Source organism: Hylobates moloch, unplaced genomic scaffold, assembly GCF_009828535.3.
Source record: "Hylobates moloch isolate HMO894 unplaced genomic scaffold, HMol_V3 SCAFFOLD_19, whole genome shotgun sequence".
NCBI classification, from domain to species: Eukaryota; Metazoa; Chordata; class Mammalia; order Primates; family Hylobatidae; genus Hylobates; species Hylobates moloch.
Genome location: NW_026652294.1, coordinates 39,289,801 through 39,311,129, shown reverse-complemented (window position 1 = coordinate 39,311,129; position 21,329 = coordinate 39,289,801). Strand labels below are relative to the sequence as shown.

Below are 21,329 nucleotides of genomic sequence, written 5' to 3'. Positions count from 1 at the left end.
TATTTATTTATTTATTTATTTATTTATTTTGACACTCTTTCTGTTGCCCAGGCTGGAGTGCAGTGGCATGATCTCAATTCACTGCAACTTCCGCCTCCCAGGTTCGAGTGATTCTCCTGCCTCAGTCTCCCAAGTAGCTGGGATTACCAGTGTGTGCCACTGTGCCTGGCTAATTTTTGCTATTTTTTTAGTAGAGACGGAGTTTCACCATGTTGGCCAGGCTGGTCTCGAACTTCTGACCTCAGATGATCCGCCCACCTTAGCCTCTCAAAATGCTGGGATTACAGGCATGAGCCACCGCGCCTGGCCTATATTTCTTAAATGTATTTGAATGTGTTTGATTGAAGCCAGGCGCGGTGGCTCACGCTTGTAATCCCAGCTCTTTGGGAGGCTGAGGCGGGCTGATCAGCTGAGGCCAGGAGTTCGAGACCACCCTGGCCAACATGGTGAAACCCCGTCTCTACTAAAAATACAAAAATAAGCCGGGCGTGGTGGCGAGCGCCTGTAATCCCAGCTACTGTACTCAGGAGGCTGAGGCAGGAGAATCATTTGAACCTGGGAGGCAGACGTTGCAGTAAGCCGAGATTGCGCCACTGCACTCCAGCCTGGGTGACAGAATGAGACTTTGTCTCAAAAAAAAAAAAAAAGTATTTGATTGAAGTCTCATGTCTCCCTAAAATGTATGAAAGCAAGCTGCACCCCAACCACATTGGGCACATGTTCTCAGGATCTCCTGAGGGCTGAGTCACAGGCCATGGTCACCCATATTTGGCTCAGAATAAATCTCTTCAAATATTTTACAGAGTTTGACTCTTTTTGTCAACATCACCATCAATTTTATTTGTGTCTTATCTCATTACAAAAAGAAACTCAGCTCCGAAAATCGTATTATGCAGTAAACATGAGACTATTTTTGTATGCACATGTTATTTATTATAAAATACTTTTGCAAAGACACTGAAGGTTTTTGACGTAATGATTCATTCTTCTACCACCATTACAGAGCAAAAGTTTTCTATTTTTTCATATTCCAAAGGTACCATCATAGTTTCAAGTCTGTCTTCTGCCTTGTTCTCTTAGCATTGCTTTATAACCAATTTTCATGTCGCTATGTGGTCTTTGCAGCTATAATGTTTCCTGGAATATAATGTTGCATCAAATAGATTTCACCATCCTGATAACAGTAGTACCCATCTCCTACGAAACTCTCCATCACCCACCCCACTCCCTGTGGTTCCAGTGGGACAGCCAATCACAACAGCCTCCCTCTGGCCACTTGACTCAGGTTTGGTCAATCACAGTACTGTATTCCTCTGGCCACAGAGACTGGTCCAGGAATGAGCAGGTCAGGACAGACTCCAGGAAAAAGAGAAGCTTCTGGGCCTCTGAGAAAGAGAAGCTTTCTCTTTCCTCCAAGCTCACAAGGCAGGAACAATCTAAGCCAGGAGCTGTCTGTACCTTGGCCTTCTTCCTTCCCCTGGAAAAGGAGGAAGCCAGTCAATAGTGGGAGAAAATGAGCCCTATACCTGAGGGAAGCAGAGCCAAGAGAGGGAGGAGGCCTGGGGGTGGCGCATGCCGGTAGTCTCAACTACTCCGGAGGCTGAGGCAGGAGGATCACTTGAGCCCAGGAGTTCGAGGCTGCAGTGAGCCAAGACCACGCCCCTGCACTCCAGCCTGGGTGACAGAGCAAGACCCTGTCTCAAAAAAAAAAGTGGGGGATTACAATGATATTTGAGTCCCTTGGACTTCCCAGTTTCCAGAGGCATGACATTCCCTTTTGTGCCTGAGCTGGTTTTAGCTGGTTTTCTGTCACTTACTGCTGAAAGAATCTTGACCATTACAATTTATCCCCTAGTGCAGAACTGGGAGACAGTCCTCCTAGGGAAGCTTACAGTCTTTACCATTACAAATAATGAGTGCGGCCAGGCATGGTGGCTCACACCTGTAATCCCAGCACTTTGGGAGGCTGAGGCAGGCGGATCACGAGGTCAGGAGATCGAGACCATCCTGGCTAACACGGTGAAACCCTGTCTCTACTAAAAGTACAAAAAATTAGCCAGGCGTGGTGGCAGGGGCCTGTAGTCCCAGCTACTCGGGAGGCTGAGGCAGGAGAATGGCATGAACCCGGGAGGTGGAGCTTGCAGTGAGCCAAGATGGTGCCACTGCACTCCAGCCTGGGCAACAGAGCAAGACTCTGTCTCAAAAAACAAACAAACAAAAAAACTCTTCTGCTTGGGGAGACTGATTTGAGTAATAATAAAACTCCCGTTTCAGCTGGGCGCAGTGGCTCATGCCTGTAATCTCTTTGGGAGGCTGAGGTTGGCGGATCACGAGGTCAGGAGTTCAAGGCCAGCCTGGCCAACATGGTGAAACCCTGTCTCTACTAAAAATACAAAAAATTAGCCGAGTGTGGTGGTATACGCCTGTAGTCCCAGCTACTCGAGAGGCTGAGACAGGAGAATCGCTTGAACCCAGGAGACAGAGGTTGCAGTGAGCAGAGACCATGCCATTGCACTCCAGCCTGGCTGACAAAGCGATACTCCATCTCAAAAAAAAAAAAAACAAGATTTGGTTTAGGAGTCATGCAGCTGGAGGCTGCAAAATTCTGAACCTCCCCAAATTGCTCCTGGGGATAACATCATTGTTGTAAAACCTAAGATCAGTGCTTGTGATATTTTGCAGACCCTGCACTCAAAGCATCATCTGGCAACACCCGGATCAATAAACTGGTTCATCTGGTCTTGTGGCCCTCACCCAGGAACCTACCCAGTGAAAGAGGAGTTTCAACTCCCTGTGATTTCATCTCCCACCTGACCGATTAGCACTCCCCACTTTCCGACCCCCTACCCACCAAATTATCAAAAACCCTGATCTCTGAATTTTCAGGGAGATTGACTTAAGTAATAATCAATTTTGCATGTGGCGTGGCCGGCCTCGTGTCAATTAAACTCTTTCTTTACTGCAATGCTGTGGTCTTTATTTGTGCAGAGGACAGGAAGAGCCCACTGGGCAGTTACATTTCCACTGAGGATGCTAAGCTGGTGGAATACGGGCCTGGAGCTACTAGTGGCCATCAATGAGGTGGCCTGAGAATAAAACCGATATATGGCAGAGGTGGAGGGAGACAGATGGCAGAGGTGGAGGGAGACAGATTTGAGTGCCTGATTCTGCTGACCTGAAGTCATATCTGTGTCTGGAGTTTTCAGTTGTGTGAGTCAATGAGTTCTCTTTTCGTAAGCTAGTTTGAGTTGGATTTCTGTCACTTACAACAATAAAACAATCCCTTGTAAAGGGAGCTTCTAATAAAAGAAGTGTTGAGTCCAACTGCCTCCCGTAGGGCCAGGACTTGGAAGTCCAGTAGAATCTTTCATGGAGCACAGAACACCTAGGCCTCATTTCTGTCTGGAAAGCTGTTAATGTAGGTAGCCTGCCTGTGATGGGGGATAAATCAGGAAGAAGCAGTAAGGAAAAGGGGGCCTGCTCTGGGAGTTTATACAGGTTTTGGTCCAGGTGAGGATACACACAGACGATCCTTCCACACCACCACTAGGTGGAGTGTGAGCACTTCGGGTGTGCGGTCAGCAGCCAAAAGGAACCCATCAGTGTCTAGGCCACCAAGGAGGAGGCAAGAAAGACACAGCCCCCTGCCCTCCAAGCCTCCGCGTCTTTCTCGCTCCCTCTCTACGTTACCACCCCTTCTTTCAGACACCTGGGGACTTTTATGTTCCCTATGCAACCCCCCTCAAATCTGACTCAGGACATTCACATCCAGGAATAAATGATAACAGCCTACAATAAATCAGGACAGCATGATATTGGTCAAAGACTAGACACACAGATCAAGGGAACAGAAGAGAGGGCACAGAAATCGAGCCACACAAATATAGAAAACAGATTTTTTACAAAGGACCAAAGGAAGAAGAAGAAAGAAGAAGAAGGAGAAGAAAAAGAAGGAGAAGGAGAAGAGGAGGAGGAGGAGGAGGAAGAGGAAGAAGAAGAAGAAGAAGAAGAAGAAGAAGAAGAAGAAGAAGAAGAAGAAGAAGAAGAAGAAGAAGAAGAAGAAGAAGAAGAAGAAGAAGAAAGGAAGAAGGAAGAAAGAAGGAAGAAAGAAGGAAGAAGAAGAAAAGAGACAAGAGGAGGAGGATGAGGAAGAAGAAACCAAACCCAGACCGCACATAATTTACAAAAATTAACTCAAAATGGATCATAGACTTAAATGTAAAAAGTAAAACTATAAAGCTTCTAGAAGAAAACATAAGAGAAAATCTAGGTGACCTTGGGCTTAATTATACATTTTTTGTTTTGTTTTGTTTTTAAGTTTTTGTTTTTGTTTTTTTTGAGACGGAGTCTAGCTCTGTTGCCTGGCTGGAGTGCAGTGGTACGATCTTGGCTCACTGCAAGCTCTGCCTCCTGGGTTAAAGTGATTCTCCTGCTTCAGCCTCCCGAGTAGCTGGGATTACAGGTGCCCACCACCACACCCAGCTAATTTTTGTATTTTTAGTAGAGACGGGGTTTCACCAGGTTGACCAGGCTGGTCTCGAACTCCTGGCCTCAGGTGATCCACCCGCCTCAGCCTCCCTAAGTGCTGGGATTACAAGCGTGGGCCACTGCATCAGGCCTTTTTTTTTTTTTTTTTTTTTGAGACGGAGTCTCACTCTGTCGGCCAGGCTGGAGTGCAGTGGCACAATCTCGGCTCACTGCAAGCTCCGCCTCCCGGGTTCACGCCGTTCTCCTGTCTCAGCCTCCCTAGTAGCTGGGACTACAGGCGCCCGCCACCACGCCCAGCTAATTTTTTGTATTTTTAGTAGAGATGGGGTTTCATCGTGTTAGCCAGGATGGTCTCGACCTCCTGACCTCGTGATCCGCCCGCCTCGGCCTCCCAAAGTGCTGAGATTACAGGCGTGAGCCACCGCGGGTGGCCAATTTTCGTATTTTTTTTTTTAGTAGAGATGAGGTTTCACCATGTTGGCCAGGATGGTCTCAATCTCTTGACCTCATGATCCACTGACCTCAGCTTCCCAAAGTGCTGGGATTACAGGTCAGATATTTAGTAGAATGTTCCTCTGCCGAGGGCTTTTCTTAGGATTGTACTGGGCTTTTGACAGGAAGACCACTTTGGGAGGCTGAGGCAGGTGGATCACCTGAGGTCGGAGTTCGCAAACCAGCCTGACCAACATGGAGAAACCCTGTCTCTACTAAAAATACAAAATTAGCCAAGTGTGGTGGCGCATGCCTGTAATCTCAGCTACTTGGGAGGCTGAGGCAGGAGAATCACTTGAACCCGGGAGGCAGAGGTTGCAGTGAGCCAAGATCACGCCATTGCGCTCCAGCCTGAGTAAGAACAGCAAAACTCCATCTCAAAAAAAAAAAGAAAGAAAGAAAGAAGAAAAAGTTTAGGCCGGGTGCAGTGGCTCATGCCTGTAATCCCAGCACTTTGGGAGGCCAAGGCGGGAGGATCACCTGAGGTCAGGATTTAGCCTGGCTAACATGGTGAAACCCCGTTTCTACTAAAAATACAAAAACAAATTAGCCAGGTGTGGTGGGTCATGCCTGTAATCCCAGCTACTCAGGAGGCTGAGTTAGGAGAATCGCTTGAACCTGAGAGGTGAAGGTTGCAGTGAACTGAGACTGCAACATTGCATTCTAGCATAGGCAACAAGAGCAAAACTCTGTCTCAAATAATAATAATAATAATAAAGAATTTAAGAAGAAAAACAAGACAATTCTGATACTCCTATACACGTGTCCTGGAATAAACACTTAAGTAAATAGATGGCAAATTATGGAAGCCAGGTTTCTCACAGTTTAGATAAACAGGGGAGGTGGCTAGAATGATCCATGTAGTAATGGATTAAAGTTGGTGACATCAGTATGAATTCATGCTTAGCTTAATATAGATATGGATGGTTACATATGGAAATACATGTTTGTGTATATACATGGGTTAGTATACACACATTTATTTCCTTGCTTTCTCAGATGTGAGGGTCCAGAAGCAATGATACCTCAAAAGCAACAAGCATACCTAGTGCCCAGATCCTGGATTCTAAAACCATTTGCCAATAAAAGAAAATAGGGGTCCTTGGAGAAATGGCTGATGGCAGGACTGTGGCAGGAAATACACAAAATGAGCCTGGAGCATTTTATAGTACCAGAAAGTAAGGTGATACTAAATAAACAAAAACAAGGTTTTAATTGAAACAACAATGATGACAACAACACTGATGGGACTCTTATTTTTCTCCCTGGCTGAGGATTGACCGTCATCATGAATGACTTAGTAACTGTCTGAACTAGGAAGTTCATGATCAACTGACTGTATACTTCAGGAGGAACAAATGGTTATTAAGGTCCTTCACCCTGGGAAGGCAACAGTACCTAAGACAGAAATTCAGGAAAAACTAGCCAAAATGTATGAGACTACACTAGATGTCATCATCTTTGTTTTCGTTTGTCTTTGTGAGATGGAGTCTCCGTCTGTCACCCAGGCTGGGGTGCAGTGGCGCAATCTCGGCTCACTGCAACCTCTGCTTCCCGTGTTCAAGTGATTCTCCTGCCTCAGCCTCCCGAGTAGCTGGGATTATAGGTGCCTGCCACCACACCCGGCTAATTTTTGTAGTTTCAGCAGAGACCGGGTTTCACAATGTTGGCCAGGCTGGTCTCAAACTCCTGACCTCAGGTGATCTGCCTGCCTCTGCCTCCCAAAGTGCTGGGATTACAGGCATGAGCCACCACGCCTGGCCTCATCTTTGAATTTGGATTCAGAACTCATTTTGGTGGTGGCAAGACGACTGGCTTTGGCATGATTTATGATTCACTGGATTATTGCAAAGAAAGATAAACCCAAATGCTGACTTCCAAGACATGGCCTGGATGAGAAGAAAAAGAACTCAAGAAAGCAACGAAAGGAACAGAAGACCAGAATGAAGAAAGGGGGACTGTAAAGGACAGTGTTGGTGTGGCAAAAAGCCAAAGGAGTAAAGATGCTACAATAACATCTGTGGCCATTGTGGATTTTTCACGAGAAGATTTATAAACTAAAAACTTTTGTATGCAAAAAAAAAATGGATGGGGGTATGCTAAAGAGACACAGGAGCCAATGGAAAGAGCTCTCAAAGGCCAAAGCTAGAATGAAATTAGCTAGAAAATAAATATGAAGTATATTGGATTAGAACCCAAAGTATAAATGTCCATAAGTCCATACTGATTAAATAAATGGTCGAAAAAATAATGGGGGAGTAGAGACAAATATCTCATATGAAAGAACTCCAGGCCGGGCCTGGTGGCTCACAGCTGTAATCCCAGCACTTTGGTAGGCTGAGGCAGGTGGATCATCTGAGGTCAGGAGTTTGAGACCAGCCTGGCCAACATGGCCAAATCCCGTCTCTACTAAAAATACAAAAATTAGCTGGGCATGGTGGTGAGTGCCTGTAATCCCAGCTACTTGGGAGGCTGAGGCAGAGAATTGCTTGAACCTGGGAGGTGGAGGTTGCAGTGAGCTGAGATCGCGCCACTGCACTCCAGTCTGGGCAACAGAGTAAGTCTCTATCTCAAAAATAAAATAACCTCCAAATAATGTATTTACATACTCCCCTTTCAAGGAGGGAGAGGCATAACTTCTTACTTCTTTAATGTGAACTGTGCTTAGTGACTTCCTTCCAAAAAGTACAGTATGGAAAGGGGGAAAAAAGAATAATGTTATATGGGGAGGCTGAGACAGAGAATTGCTTGAACCTGGGAGGTGGAGGTTGCAGTGAGCTGAGATCGCGTCACTGCACTGCAGCCTGGGCGACAGAGTGAAACTCCGTTTAAAGAAAAAAAAAAAAAAAAAGAATGTTATAATGGGAAAAACTGACAAATGCCACCTCAGCCAGATGATCAGGGTCAATATCAACAGTGATGAGTCATGCTGATAGTATGGATCAAGTACCACCCTTGATATGATGTGATGAAAATAGCAGTTTACCTTGGTGGTCTTCCTGCCAAAAGCCCAGTACAATCCTAAGAAAAGCCCTCGGCAGAGGAACATTCTACTAAATACCTGACCAGTAGTCCTTAAAACTATTAAGGTCATCAAAAACATGAAAATTCTGAGAAACTGTCACAGCCAAGAGGAGCCAGAGGGCTGGGCACGGTGGCTCACGCCTGTAATCCCAGCACTCTGGGAGGCTGCGGCAGGCAGATCACCTGAGGTCAGGAGTTTGAGACCAGCCTGGCCAATGTGGTGAAACCCCATCTCTACTAAAAATACAAAAATTAACCGGGTGTGGTAGCGGGCACCTGTAATCCTAGCTATTTGGGAGGCTGAGGCTGGAGAATCACTTGAACCTAGGAGGTGGAGATTGCAGTGAGTGGAGATTGAGCCATTGCACTCCAGCCTGGTGACAAGATTGAAACTCCCTCTCAAAAAAAAAAAAGAGGAGCTACAGATATGACAGACAATTTAATGTAACTTGGTATCCTGGATGGGATTCTGGAACAGAAAAAGGACTTTAAGCAAAAACCAATGAAATCTGAATAAAGCATCCACTGTATCTCTCTCTCTCTTTTTTTTTTTTTTTTTGAGATAGAGTTTCGCTCTTGTTGCCCAGGCTGGAGTGCAATGGCGCAATCTTGGCTCACCGCAACCTCCGCCTACCAGGTTCAAGCAATTCTCCTGCCTCAGCCTCCTGAGTAGCTGGGACTACAGGCGCCCGCCACCACGCCCGGCTAATTTTTTGTATTTTTAGTACAGATGAGGTTTCTCCATGTTGAGGCTGGTTTCGAACTCCTGACCTCAGGTGGTCCGCCCGCCTCGGCCTCCCAAAGTGCTGGGATTACAGGCGTGAGCCACCGTGCTCAGCCTTTTTTTTTTTTTTTTTTTTAGACAGTCTCGCTCTGTCACCAGGTTGGAGTGCAGTGGAGCAATCTCGACTCACTGCAACCTCTGCCTCCCAGGTTCAAGAGATTCTCCTGTCTCAGCCTCCTGAGTAGCTGGGAATACAGGCATGCGCCACTATGCCCAGCTAATTTTTTTATTTTTCGTACAGACAGGGTTTCACCATGTTGGCCAGGATAGTCTCGATCTCTTGACCTCATGATCCGCCCGCCTCGGCCTCCCCAAGTACTGAGATTACATGCATGAGCCACCGCGCCCGACTTGTATCTCTTTTTTTAAACTTCTTTTTTAGTAACAGGATTTCACCATTTTGCCCAAGTTGGTCTCAAACTCCTGGGCTCAAGCAATCCTCCTGCCTCAGCCACCCAGAGTGCTGGAATTACAGGTGAGTCACCGCACCCAGCATGAACTCAAGATTTAGAACAATGATGAAATCTCGGCCGGGCGCGGTGGCTCACGCCTGTAATCCCAGCACTTTGGGAGGCCGAGGCGGGCGGATCACGAGGTGGAGATCGAGACCATCCTGGCTAACACAGTGGTCTCTACTAAAAATACAAAAAATAAGCCGGGCGTGGTGGCGGGCACCTGTAGTCCCAGCTACTCGGGAGGCTGAGGCAGGAGAATGGCGTCAACCCGGGAAGCGGAGCTCTCAGTGAGCTGAGATCGCGCCACTGCACTCCAGCCTGGGCGACAGAAAAAAAAAAAAAAAAAAAAAAAGAGCCTAAGGACTAAGGATTTAATTAACCAAGCACCACCCCGTGCAGTCGAGATAGTCCCAGGCAGGTGTCCACAGCCGTCCGCCCACCCGAGGGGCGGTCCCAGCACCCCAGTGGGGGACTGCTGCGCTCGGCCTCTGTGTTCGATCGGGAGCCCAGGTCTCTTCCCTGCCAATAAGAAAACCGCCGCGTCCCGGGCCTCCCTTCCGGAGCCGGAGTCGGCGGCCGAGTGCTGGTGGCGGGGCCGGGAGTGTTAATTCCAACCGCCTCCGGGTGATTCCGGGGACAGGAGCGCCGAGAGCTCCTCCCATTGGCCGCGGAGCCGGCTCGGCGCTGATTGGTTGAGGGCCTCGGTTGTGGCTCTCGAAGGCTCCCCATTGGCCCCGCGCTCCAGTGGCAGGACTGTGGCGGCCCGGCCTCCGCAGGTTACCCGGGGTTGAAGCTGCTGCGAGCTCCGGTGGCTGCCTGGGGACGCTCGGGGACGCTCATTCCTGGCCAGAGTCCTGACTTCTTTCTCGGATCCAGATCTCGTTGCTGGCTCGAGGAAATCACCGGCTCTTCTCCCGGATCCTTTTCTTCTCTCACTTGCTGGCTTTCTTCTTCCTGCCTCCCTGGCTTCCATCTCCCAACCCCGCGATTCCCTCCTCTACTCCCCTGCCCCCGTCGCCCGCCATCCTGAGCCATCCCACCTGCAACCTTCTGTCTTTTGCCCCTCCTTGACCTCAGAGGGTCCTGCCATAAGCTTCTCACCAGAATCTCCTAGATTTCTGTCTCTTCCCTGCTTGCCAGCTCTTGACTCCCAAATTCTAGCTGACGTTTGACCACTTGACATTTGACCCTGACACCCTTGACTGCAAATCTAAATTCTTACCTTCTGCAGCCTGTACTGCTGAAACAGGCCTTCCCCTGTCTTCCAACCCCGCTTTCTGACACACATTTTTACTTTCTTACTCTTGGGTCAGTTCCTGCTACAGCTATCCCACCATGGACTTCTTGATGAGTGGCCTGGCAGCCTGCGGGGCCTGTGTATTCACCAATCCCCTGGAGGTGGTGAAGACCAGGATGCAGTTGCAGGGAGAACTGCAGGCCCCTGGCACATACCAGCGGCACTACCGAAATGTCTTCCATGCCTTCATCACCATCGGCAAGGTGGATGGCCTGGCTGCCCTGCAGAAAGGCCTGGCCCCTGCCCTCTTATACCAGTTCCTGATGAATGGCATCCGACTGGGCACCTATGGGCTGGCTGAGGCTGGGGGCTACCTGCACACAGCTGAAGGCACCCACAGTCCTGCCCGCAGCGCAGCAGCTGGGGCCATGGCTGGGGTCATGGGAGCCTACTTGGGGAGCCCCATCTACATGGTAAGAAGAGGGCTCTTGCCTGGGAACTTCAGGGCAGATCCTTGTTGTAGGATAGGAACCTGGTCTTTCCCAAGGGCATAGGTGGCAGGGTGCTGCCCCACTGCAAGCAGGGAAAGGCATTAGGAAAGTGCTGGTAGGCTATGGGGTCTTCTGGTCTGCCCTATACACACCCATCTGATGGACACGATTGAATGTATTGATTAAGATTATGGACTTTGGGGCCGGGTGCAGTGGTTCACACCTGTAATCCCAGCACTTTGGGAGGCCAAGGTGGGTGGATCACGAGGTCAGGAGATGGAGACCATCTTGGCTAACACGGTGAAACCCCATCTCTACTAAAAAATACAAAAAATTAGCCAGGCGTGGTGGCGGGCGCCTGTAATCCCAGCTACTCGGGAGGCTGAGGCAGGAGAATGGCGTGAACCCGGGAGGTGGAGCTTGCAGTGAGCCGAGATTGCGCCACTGCACTCCAGCCTGGGTGACAGAGCAAGACTCCATCTCAGAAAAAAAAAAAAAAGGTTATGGGCTTTGGAATCAGCCTTTCTGGAACTAAAATCCTGGTTTTGAAAATTAGTAGTTGTTGGCCGGAGGTGGTGGCTGACGCCAGTAATCCCAGCACTTTGGGAGGCCGAGGCGGGCGGATCACGAGGTCAGGAGATCGAGACCATCCTGGCTAACACGGTGAAACCCCGTCTCTACAAAAAATATAAAAAATTAGCCAGGCATGGTGGTGGGCGCCTGTAGTCCCAGCTACTCGGGAGGCTGAGGCAGGAGAATGGCCTAAACCCAGGAGGCAGAGCTTGCAGTGAGCTGAGATCCGGCCACTGTACTCCAGCCTGGGCCACAGAGCGAGACTCTGTCTCAAAAAAAAAAAAAAAAACTGTCTCAAAAAAAAAAAAAAAAAGAAAAAAAATTACTAGTTGTTGGCCGGGCGCGGTGGCTCACGCTTGTAATCCCAGCACTTTGGGAGGCCGAGGCGGGCGGATCACGAGGTCAGGAGATCGAGACCACAGTGAAACCCCGTCTCTACTAAAAATACAAAAAATTAGCCGAGCGTGGTGGCGGGCGCCTGTAGTCCCAGCTATTTGGAGAGGCTGAGGCAGGAGAATGGCGTGAACCCGGGAGGCGGAGCTTGCAGTGAGCCGAGATTGCGCCACTGCACTCCAGCCTGGGCGACAGAGCGAGACTCCGTCTCAAAAAAAAAAAAAAAAGAAAATTGCTAGTTGTTGAGCTTCAGTTGCCACATCTGTAAAATGGTGATAATTGTAGTGCCCCTTCTGTGTGATTATTGGGAGGATCGAGGGAGACAAATGCGGTAGACATGAAAGCATTAGTGCGAATTCTGGCAGACAGTAAGCATTTGGTAGCATTTGTTTTTATTAGTATGTGTTGATATTGAGATTGGATTTGTGAAGGGGAGGATAAGGAATTTAACATACGTCAGAGAGTCTAGGGATCAGGAAGACCCTGGGCATCACAGAATTAACAATCTCAACGTCTGCCCCTTTGAGTTATCTGGTATAGGTGAAGGGTCAAGAGCCTGAGGCCCAAAGAGGGGAAGTGACCCACTCAAGGTCACACAGCTGTTTATTGCTAGGACTAGGCCCTGCTTAGTGCTCCGAAGAGCAAAAGAGACTGGGAAGTAGTATGTCCTGTAGCAGAGGCAGTCTGGTCTCATTCTCAGGGTGTGAGTTTTAGGGACAGTGGTCTCTCCAAAGTCAGCTAGATACCTCTGTGGGGATTGGAGGCTAGAGAGCAAGTTTTGCCCAGAGTCTGATGGGGAGCCTGATAGAAGTGGTGGCTGGAGATCCAGTCTGGGAATGGGAGCTAGCATGAGAGGCTGGACACCAGGTCTTGCCTAACATGAACAACCTTAGGAAATATTGCCATTCTCCCACCGCTCCACCCCCCACACTGCTAGCCCCAAGGGAAGGAGGATATGAAGGGGGTGGAGTGTCTTGCAGTGCTGGGAGATCCATCCCCCCCGGGGCTGGAGCCTAGAGATGGAGTCTTTTCGTTAACCAATTTGTTAAGTAGGAACAACAATAATTATCAGAATAAGAGGCTATTCATTGCTGAACACCCTAGAGGAAGTGTGAGGGGGTGAGACATTTGTTCTGAGGTAGGAGGATGGCCACTGGGGCATAGGCTATGATAGTCTCTTGTTCCCAGGTGAAGACACACCTGCAGGCACAGGCAGCCTCAGAAATTGCTGTAGGGCACCAGTATAAGCATCAGGTGAGTGTTCCCAAGTCTGTCAAAGTCCCTGACCATCCTTTCTCTTTTCCCCTAGCTTTCTGCCTGCACCCAACCGCTCCAGTCCCAGCCACTGCTCTGCTCAACCCATCGGTTCTGTCCCATTTTGCCCCTGGAGTCTACCCAGACCCTCTTTATTTTTTTTTTAGACGGAGTCTCGCTCTGTTGCCCAGGCTGAAGTGCATTGGCACAATCTCGGCTCACTGCAACCTCTGCTTCCTGGATTCAAGCGATTCTCCTGCCTCAGCCTCCTGAGTAGCTGGGACTACAGGCGTGCACCACCACACCCAGCTAAATTTTGTTTTGTTTTGTTGAGATGGAGTCTCGCTCTGTTGCCCAGGCTGGAGTGCAGTGGCATGGTCTTGGCTCACTGCAACCTCCACCTCCCGGGTTCAAGTGATTCTCCTGCTGCAGCCTCTTGAGTAGCTGGGATTACAGCCGTGCACCACCACGTCCATCTAATTTTTGTATTTTTAGTAGAGACGGGGTTTCACCATGTTGGTCAGGCTGGTCTCGAACTCCTGAACTTGTGATCCGCCCGCCTCGGCCTCCCAAAGTGCTGGGATTACAAGCGTGAGCCACTGCACCCAGCAATTTTTGTATTTTTAATAGAGATGGGGTTTCACCATGTTGGCCAGGCTGATCTCAAACTCCTGACTTCAGGTGATCCACCCGCCTGGGCCTCCCAAAGTGCTGGGATTACAGGCGTGAGCCACCGCGCCTGACGCCTCTTTCCAATATGTACTCCAGTTCCTCTAATATTCTGCCCCTGTTTCTCCTGACCAGTGAATGGCCTCACTTCTATCCATCCCGCCCCAGTTCTTGGGTGCCCAGGGAGGGAACAATGGGGTGGCTAGACAACCAAGGGCCCACATTCTGGCTCTAAGCCCACATTGAACTGGTTGTCTGGACAAGAGGTTCCTATTAAGGACCCATCCTTAGCAGTGTTAGGATGGCAGCCCCTGATGCTGGACTGTCTGAATCCCACCCCTGGTCTTCCCCACACTAGGGCATGTTTCAGGCGCTAACCGAGATTGGCCAGAAACATGGTCTGGTGGGGTTATGGCGTGGGGCTCTGGGCGGCCTGCCCCGAGTTATCGTCGGTTCCTCCACCCAGCTCTGCACCTTCTCATCCACCAAGGACCTCCTGAGCCAGTGGGAGGTACTGCCTGGGAAACGGGTGGGTCTGTTTTGGGAAGGGGGGAAGGGGAGGGCAAGCTGCACTAGGCCCTGGAGGGGATGGTGCCCAACATTCACGGGTGAGGGAGTGGCAGGAGGGCTTGGAGTTCAACTCTTTAGACCCTTCCCACAGTTCTCTTGTCACTTCCTCCCAGAAGGGGTACCTGAGCCTTCAGGGTACCCTGGCCTTCCTCCTTCTCGCTGTTTTTGCACTGTTATAACTGGTGCATTGGAAGCTCCCCGAGTTACCAGCATCTGTGTCCCCAGGACAGGGACTGTCCTGTCCTTGGGGTGGAATGGTTGGTTGGTTGACAACGCTCTTCCTCTCTACCCCCTTAGATCTTTCCTCCCCAGAGCTGGAAGTTGGCGCTGGTGGCTGCCATGATGAGTGGCATTGCAGTTGTCTTGGCCATGGCACCCTTTGATGTGGCCTGCACAAGGCTCTACAACCAGCCCACAGATGCACAGGGCAAGGTAAGGAAGTGCTCTGGGATGCAAGCGGGAAGCAGGGGATGGGGAAGGCAGATTGCGGGTGCAGGTGGGATAGGCTGAAATGCAGCCTGTGGAGGTGCTGTCCCTGGTGGGCTCTGACAAACTCCTTCTCTGTGCTCTCCCTCCCTCTCTGACACGCTCTCAGGGCCTCATGTACCGGGGGATACTGGACGCTCTGCTGCAGACAGCTCGGACCGAGGGCATTTTTGGCATGTACAAGGGTATAGGTGCCTCCTACTTCCGCCTCGGCCCCCATACCATCCTCTCCCTCTTCTTCTGGGACCAGCTGCGGTCCCTCTACTACACATACACTAAATAACAGCCGCTCTCCCAGTCTCCATCAAACGAGCACTCCTTGGCCACTTGTGCCTCCACCACTATGTCCTGGTGACTACTGATTAGGTGACCTTTCATCCATCCACGGGAGACAGCCAACCCCACTCCCCATCTGTTCTCAGGGTTGAATCACTACAAGAGATGAGTTTCCCTTCTTTCCTTGGGTGTTGCTTTAAACCTTCCCTACCCATTCCCTGGGTAACTCACACCCCTCTCTCAGGGCTGAACCAGTCATCCCAGAGTGTATTTCCTCCCTCTCACCACTGCCACCCTTGAGTCCCTCCTGCTCCCATGCACAGCTTTAAACTCCTCCCTCCAAAACCAAAGGGAATTGAGAGACCCAATTCCCAGGCGTCTGGGACCTAGGCGTCCTGTTAGATTCAAAGGCACAGAGATTATATTGATTATAAAGCAAGTTTATTCTGAAGAGGGATTGTCTTACGTTTACACACAGGGAAGAAATAAGAGGAAACCCTCTTTTCAACCTCTTTTCCCCCTCACAGAACCGAGTCCCCAAGTTCTCAGCAACATCATGCAGTGCTTCAGCGCCTTTACTGGGGACCAAAGATGTTGGGATCATGAAGGGTCAGACTGGTCACCAGCTGTTCAAAGTCACCCAGGCTCCAGGGTGCAGGTGACAGATTTTCAGGGCCAAGAGATGACCTGTTGTCAGGGCTTGGGGTGGGGGAACAGATGGAGAGAGAACATCATCCAGGCCTGAGGTTTGGAAATTGCCAATTCCTGTTCCCCAGAGGACCTGGGTATCAGTTACCCCAAACCTCTGGCCCACTCCTGCTTGCTTGGAGGATCCCACCAGTGAGTCTCCCTGTTCTGTCCCTCCCAGCCTGATTCTCCTAGGAACCCAGTCATGAGATACCCGCCCGTTCCTTCCTCCTTACGGGGGCTGATTGAAGGTGAGCAAGAGATCAGTCTGGTACTGGGGCAGCCTCAGCAAGGCCTGATGAAGTGTCACGTCCTTTGCTACCTAAGGGGATCAGAGTCAGGATGCTTACATGGATCTCTGCGTCCCCACTACCGCCCTTCCGGGACATTGCACACTCTCGGGCTCTCACCTGCTGGTTTTCCTTAGCTATCTGCTGCTTGCCAGAGAGGACCCAGGCTTCTTGACAGCAGCCCCTCAGGGCCAGGTTCTCCAAACTGAGAGGCTGAACAGACTCCACATGGACGGCCCTAGCCCCCTGCACGCCACCAACATCCTCAAAGTGGTACCTGGAGTAGGGAAGCGGGGTCAGGAAGGGACATCTCTGGTCGCCTCCCCGGGAGCATCTTTAAGTTGCAGGCCTGGCTCCCGGCCCCTTCGTGGTCTCACCGCCCAGATTAACCGTCGGCCGCGGGCCCCGCCCCCCACTGGCCCGACCCCGCCCCTGCCATTGGCCAGCCGGGGGCCATTCCCTCACCGCGCAGCCGCTTCGCCCCGCACGTGGACCTGCAGCTCGAGAAGTTCCACGATCAGGCTCTGGTCCGTCACGGGATGGCAGAAAACTTCTTGATTGTCCGGGACTGGTCGGAGATCGCTGGAGTAAGGCGAGGCAGACCCTGATTGACCCCGGTCTCTTCCCACAACCCACCCAGTCAGCCGCCCCTGGGCGCCCCGGCCTTCTCACCTTACGTCAATGGCCCCCGTGGGGAGGATGGCGGAAAAGCCGCCCCCGAACAGCGGGCAGGCTCTCGTGGGCTCCATGGGCCTGACGCTGGGTTATGGGCATTAGAAAGGTTTAAAAGAAGCCCACATTGGGTCACGTGGCATCGGCTCCCTGGGTTTCGCAGCTGCCACCGCCACCCGGGTCTGGCTTAGCTCCCGGATCCTTTAAGATTTGGCTCCGCCCTGCGCTCTCACTGGCCAATCGGCGCCAAGGCCCTGGGGGCGGGGGTCAGCGGCTTTGCTCCGGAAGCCGCGTTCTTAGGAGGGCGCCTGGCGGGACGCTGGGGTCTGCCTTGGGGTTGGACTTAGGGTTAGGGTCTGTGTCGCCCTCGGTGGTCACGAGCATGCTCCCGCCAGCCTCCTCTTGATTAATTGATTGATTGATTGATTGACAGGGTCTCGCTCTGTCGCCCAGGCTGTAATGCAGTGGCGCGATCACGGCTCACTGCACTCTTCACCTCCAGGACTCAAGTGATACTCCTGCCTCAGCCTCTCGAGTGGCTCCTGCTCCCGCCACCACGCCCGGCTAAATTTTTAATTACTTGTAGAAATGGGGCGGGGTGGGGAGTGTCTCCCAATCTTGTCCAGGCTGGCCTCAAACTCCTGGGCTCAAGCGATCCTCCCGCCTCGGCTTCCCTAAGTGCTGGAATTACAGGCGAGAGCCACCGCGCCTGGCCTCCTCGTCCTTTTCAAGTGGTCACACCTATCAAGAAGGTCGCCTGAGACCCTTCTGAGGGGCAGATGCTTGTCAAAGAGGCCCACGTCTAGGTAGGGTCTCTTGAGTCAGGGAAGCATAGTTTCACGGTGTTCTGGGCCACCCAGACCGCTAATTCACAGATGCGATGCTGGGAATTAGGGGAACAATGAGTCCAGGTTAGGATTCAGGTCTCACACCTTCCTGAAAGTGAGAGCCAACCTGGGTATTAGAAATCTAATTCCCCTCAAATATTTGCCTTGGGAATGCTCCCCGGCAGGTGCAACCCTACTCCCAGCTCCGCACACCTGGACAGAAGCACAGATTAAACCCTCTTTTGTTTGTCTTTTACAGATTTGTTGTGTTCTTTAAGTTTTAGCTTCACTAGGCCGGGCGCCTGACGTCTGGAACCCAGGAGATCACCCATACCCTCATGGATTCTAGATGTCACCTACTTTCCAGCCAAGAATTGGGCAAGAGGACTCTGATCTTGAGGCCATTCCACAGGGTTCCAAATGCTGACCATACCTCTGCACCCTAATGATTTAGTGAAATGAAGCCAAAGGGCACATATTTATTGGTCTCTTACCTTGCCAGGCCCTATGTGAAGGGCTGGAGATACAAAGACATTTAGGACCCAGCCCCTGATGCCTCATTGAAGGAACAGTGGAGCACACTGAGTCTTTTTTTGTTTTTTTTGAGAGGCGGTCTCACTGTTGCCAAGACTAGACTGTAGTGGTGCAATCATAGCTCACTGCAGCCTCAACCTTGTGGGCTCAAGTCATCCTCCTGCCTCAGCCTCCTGAGTAGCTGGGACTACAGGCATGCACCACCATGCTCTGGTAATTTTTGTGTGTGCTTTTTTTTTTTTTAGGGATGGAGTCTCACTGTGTTGCCCAGGCTGGTCTCAGACTTCTGGTCTCAAGTGATCCTCCTGCCTTGGCCTCTCAAAGTGATGGGATATAGGCATGCGCCACCATGCCTGGCCCATACTTTGAGTCTTAAAGGTTGACTCAGAATTCAGTAGGACATCCTAGGGGTATTCTAGCTGGGGGAACATCAGGAGCAAAAACTTGGAGATGAGAGGGCATATTTTGGGGAAAGTAAGTGTATCTGTTTGGCAAGGGAGGGTAGGATGGGAATGGGTGGCAGGGAGCTGCAAACACAGTCAGGTGTGCAGGGTTTTTGTAGCGCACACTAAGGAGCTTGACTCCTCATTTCTTACTACAGCCATCAGACTCCTCTCTGAGTCTCATTTCCTCATCTCTAAAATGCTGTTGGGGGGCCAGTCGCCGTGGCTCACACCTGTAATCCCAGCATTTTGGGAGGCTGAGGCGGGCAGATCACTTGTGATCATGAGTTCGAGACTAGCCTGGCCAACATGATGAAACCCCATCTCTATTAAAAACACAAAAATGAGCCGAGCGTGGTGGTGGGCACCTGTAATCCCAGTTACTAAGGAGGCTAAGGCAGGAGAATTGCTTGAACCCAAAGGTGAAGGCTGCGGTGAGCCAAGATTGCGCCGCTGTACTCCGGCCTGGGCGACATTTTCTCAAAAATGAAATAAAATGCTGTTAGGAAGAAACGAGATATGGGCCAGGTGCAGTGGCTCATGCCTGTAATCCCAGCACTTTGGGAGGCCAAGGCAGGCGGATCACCTGAGATCAGGAGTTTGAGACCAGCCTGGCCAACATGGTGAAACTCCGTCTCTACTAAACATACAAAAAAAAAAAAAAAAAAAAAAAGGAAGAAATGAGATATGGATGTAGTTGAGTCTGACCTATTTCTGGGTAAAGAGAGTAGAATAAGTTTGCTGTATGAGGAATTTGACAGAGCGGGGGCGTTACAGGCTCCAGAGGGAGAGAAGGAGCCCAGCCATGGGAAACAAAAGGAGCCAGGTCAGAGGAGTCAACCCCATGATGCTTCTCTGGGATAATGAGTGACAGACCTCTTTGTCCCTCCCTCCTCCTTTCTGCCAGCCTGCTCTCCAGCCCCATTCCCCACCAGAGGCAATACTGGCTCTGGCTGCTTTGGGAGCAGTCAAGCAGGTAGAGTCCTTGGAAAGGGACCTACAAGAACATAGAAGCTAACAGGGTGCCTGCACCAGGCGTAAGGGGGTGTGGAGGCCTGTTACATGGGCCCAGAGGAAGTCACACTAGGTCAGGAAGGCTGAGAACAAAAGCCCCCCCAGCTTCCTCATTTTGGGTGCCTGGCCTGTCTGATGTTCTACCATGAGCCCTGCGCAGCTGGGGACCCCTGGCCCTCCACAATTCTGTGGGCTCTTGGGGGCTGCTCAGCCAGAACTCCTCTGAATGAATGGGGTGGAAGGCCACCCTCACTTGGCAAATCCCCACGCTTGGCTCCACTTCCCCTTCTCCCTTCACCTTTTTTTGTGTGTGTGTGCCTGTCAATTCTGCTGGCCCTGCCACCTGTCAACTCCCTCAAGTGTTCAAATTCCAACTTCCCAAGGGACAGGATCCAGTTGGGTCGATTAATTGTTATTCAATCTGAAAGTACCTATTTGGCCGGCTCTCCTGCCTGGCCACTCCTCAGGCCACCACCCAAACACAAGAGAGATCTCTGGTCCAGCTGGCTGTGGCTAGGATGATGAGTATCAGGGGACAAATCTCAGTAGAGAGATGGCCAGCAGCCACTTTTCTCAGGAGAATGTGAGGGTATGGCTGGCTCTCAGCCCACTGGTTGCAAGTAGGCCTGCAACTGATTGATTCTCTACACCTGGGACATTCTCTTATCCAGTGCCCTGCATGCAGTTGATGCAGTTGTTTGCTTTCGGGACAAGAGTCCCAGAGACTCTCCCCTTTAGGGCACCAAGAAATGGACTCAGATCAGAGAGACAACACCACACCCAAAGTCAAGTATCTCTTTGAGAAGAGTTAGGACAATGAATATTTCTATTAAGCAGGGGTTTTCGTCTTTTTTTCTACTGTGGACTGCTTTGGCAGTTTTGTGAAGCCCATGATCCCCTATTCGGTGTAATGTTATTATTATTTTTATTTTTTCTGTGTTTTTGAGACAGGGTCTTATTCTGTCACCCAGGCTGGAGTGCAGTGGCATGATAACAGCTCACTGCAGCCTCAACCTCCTGGGCTCAAGCCATCCTCCCACCTTGGACTCTCAAAGAGATTATAGGCATGGGCCAGGTGTGGTGGCTCACACCTGTAATCCTAGCACTTTGAGAGGCCTAGGTGGGCAGATTGCTTGAGCTCAGGAGTTTGAGACCAGCCTGGACAACAAAGTGAGACTCTGTCTCTATTACCAAAAAAAAAATTAGCCGGGCATGGTGGCATACGCCTGTAGTGCCAGCTACTTGGGAGGCCAAGGTGGGAGGATGACTTGAGCCTGGGAGGCAGAGGTTGTAATGAGCCAAGATCACGCCATTGCACTCCAGCCTGGTCGACAGAGCCAGACTGTTTCTCAAAATATAAAAAAGAAAATTAAACCCAGATATTTGATAGAGTACAAATCTACTTCTTTGTTATCATATTAACTAGATCTAGCAGCAGCCTCTAATAAATGTAATAAAAAACTAGTGATGCATACAAATTATGGTTCAAGAGATCCACAGCCATTCTAAAGTAAGCATATCTGTAACTGCTATTGAGATGAAACCACGGATACTGCTAATACTACTGTGGTTTGTTACCTAAATTCACAGTGAAAGGAAATGCTAAATTTCAGTTAAAAGGTTACTGAAAACATGGCTGTACGCAGTGGCTCACCCCTGTGATCCTAACA

General features: G+C 50.5%; 2 protein-coding genes, 1 long non-coding RNA gene and 1 pseudogene across 5 annotated transcripts; 2 read left to right on the top strand and 2 right to left on the bottom strand.

Annotated features, from left to right (window-relative positions):
- Positions 1–910: 910 nt before the first annotated feature.
- On the bottom strand, positions 911–1,463 carry LOC131382049 (uncharacterized). Its single transcript, XR_009211199.1, has 2 exons — positions 1,305–1,463; positions 911–1,137 (listed from the first exon to the last, which is right to left on the bottom strand). It is a non-coding gene; the product is annotated as an uncharacterized LOC131382049 (long non-coding RNA).
- A 4,805-nt stretch (positions 1,464–6,268) lies between these two features.
- Positions 6,269–7,036, top strand: LOC116458370 (small ribosomal subunit protein eS24-like; annotated as a pseudogene).
- A 2,950-nt stretch (positions 7,037–9,986) lies between these two features.
- Positions 9,987–15,648, top strand: SLC25A35 (solute carrier family 25 member 35). The gene is made up of 5 exons (XM_032138470.2): positions 9,987–10,953; positions 13,126–13,191; positions 14,219–14,371; positions 14,728–14,862; positions 15,026–15,648. The coding sequence occupies exons 1-5, from the start codon at positions 10,579–10,581 to the stop codon at positions 15,197–15,199; spliced, it is 903 nt and encodes a 300-aa protein (XP_031994361.1). The 5' UTR covers positions 9,987–10,578; the 3' UTR covers positions 15,200–15,648.
- On the bottom strand, positions 15,612–17,054 carry RANGRF (RAN guanine nucleotide release factor). Of its 3 annotated transcripts, none has more exons than XM_032138471.2 (5): positions 16,842–17,041; positions 16,635–16,751; positions 16,290–16,446; positions 16,116–16,201; positions 15,612–15,891 (listed from the first exon to the last, which is right to left on the bottom strand). In XM_032138471.2, the coding sequence occupies exons 1-5, from the start codon at positions 16,916–16,918 to the stop codon at positions 15,768–15,770; spliced, it is 561 nt and encodes a 186-aa protein (XP_031994362.1). In that variant the 5' UTR covers positions 16,919–17,041; the 3' UTR covers positions 15,612–15,767. The 3 variants fall into 3 exon arrangements, 2 of the variants coding, with proteins under 2 accessions (XP_031994362.1, XP_031994363.1); XR_009211186.1 differs by having other exon boundaries at positions 15,750–15,891; positions 16,116–16,197; positions 16,842–17,054; XM_032138472.2 differs by lacking the exon at positions 16,116–16,201 and having other exon boundaries at positions 16,842–17,053.
- Positions 17,055–21,329: the final 4,275 nt, after the last annotated feature.

Excerpts from the sequence above, each read along its gene's own strand:
- SLC25A35 (XM_032138470.2), top strand. The coding sequence starts at position 10,579 with ATGGACTTCTTGATGAGTGGCCTGGCAGCCTGCGGGGCCTGTGTATTC. Across the intron at positions 10,954-13,125 it reads TGGGGAGCCCCATCTACATG|GTGAAGACACACCTGCAGGC; the intron begins GTAAGAAGAGGG and ends TCTTGTTCCCAG. Across the intron at positions 14,863-15,025 it reads CCACAGATGCACAGGGCAAG|GGCCTCATGTACCGGGGGAT; the intron begins GTAAGGAAGTGC and ends ACACGCTCTCAG.
- RANGRF (XM_032138471.2), bottom strand. The coding sequence starts at position 16,918 with ATGGAGCCCACGAGAGCCTGCCCGCTGTTCGGGGGCGGCTTTTCCGCC. Across the intron at positions 16,752-16,841 it reads ACGGGGGCCATTGACGTAAG|CGATCTCCGACCAGTCCCGG; the intron begins GTGAGAAGGCCG and ends GCCTTACTCCAG. Across the intron at positions 16,202-16,289 it reads TAGCTAAGGAAAACCAGCAG|GTAGCAAAGGACGTGACACT; the intron begins GTGAGAGCCCGA and ends TGATCCCCTTAG.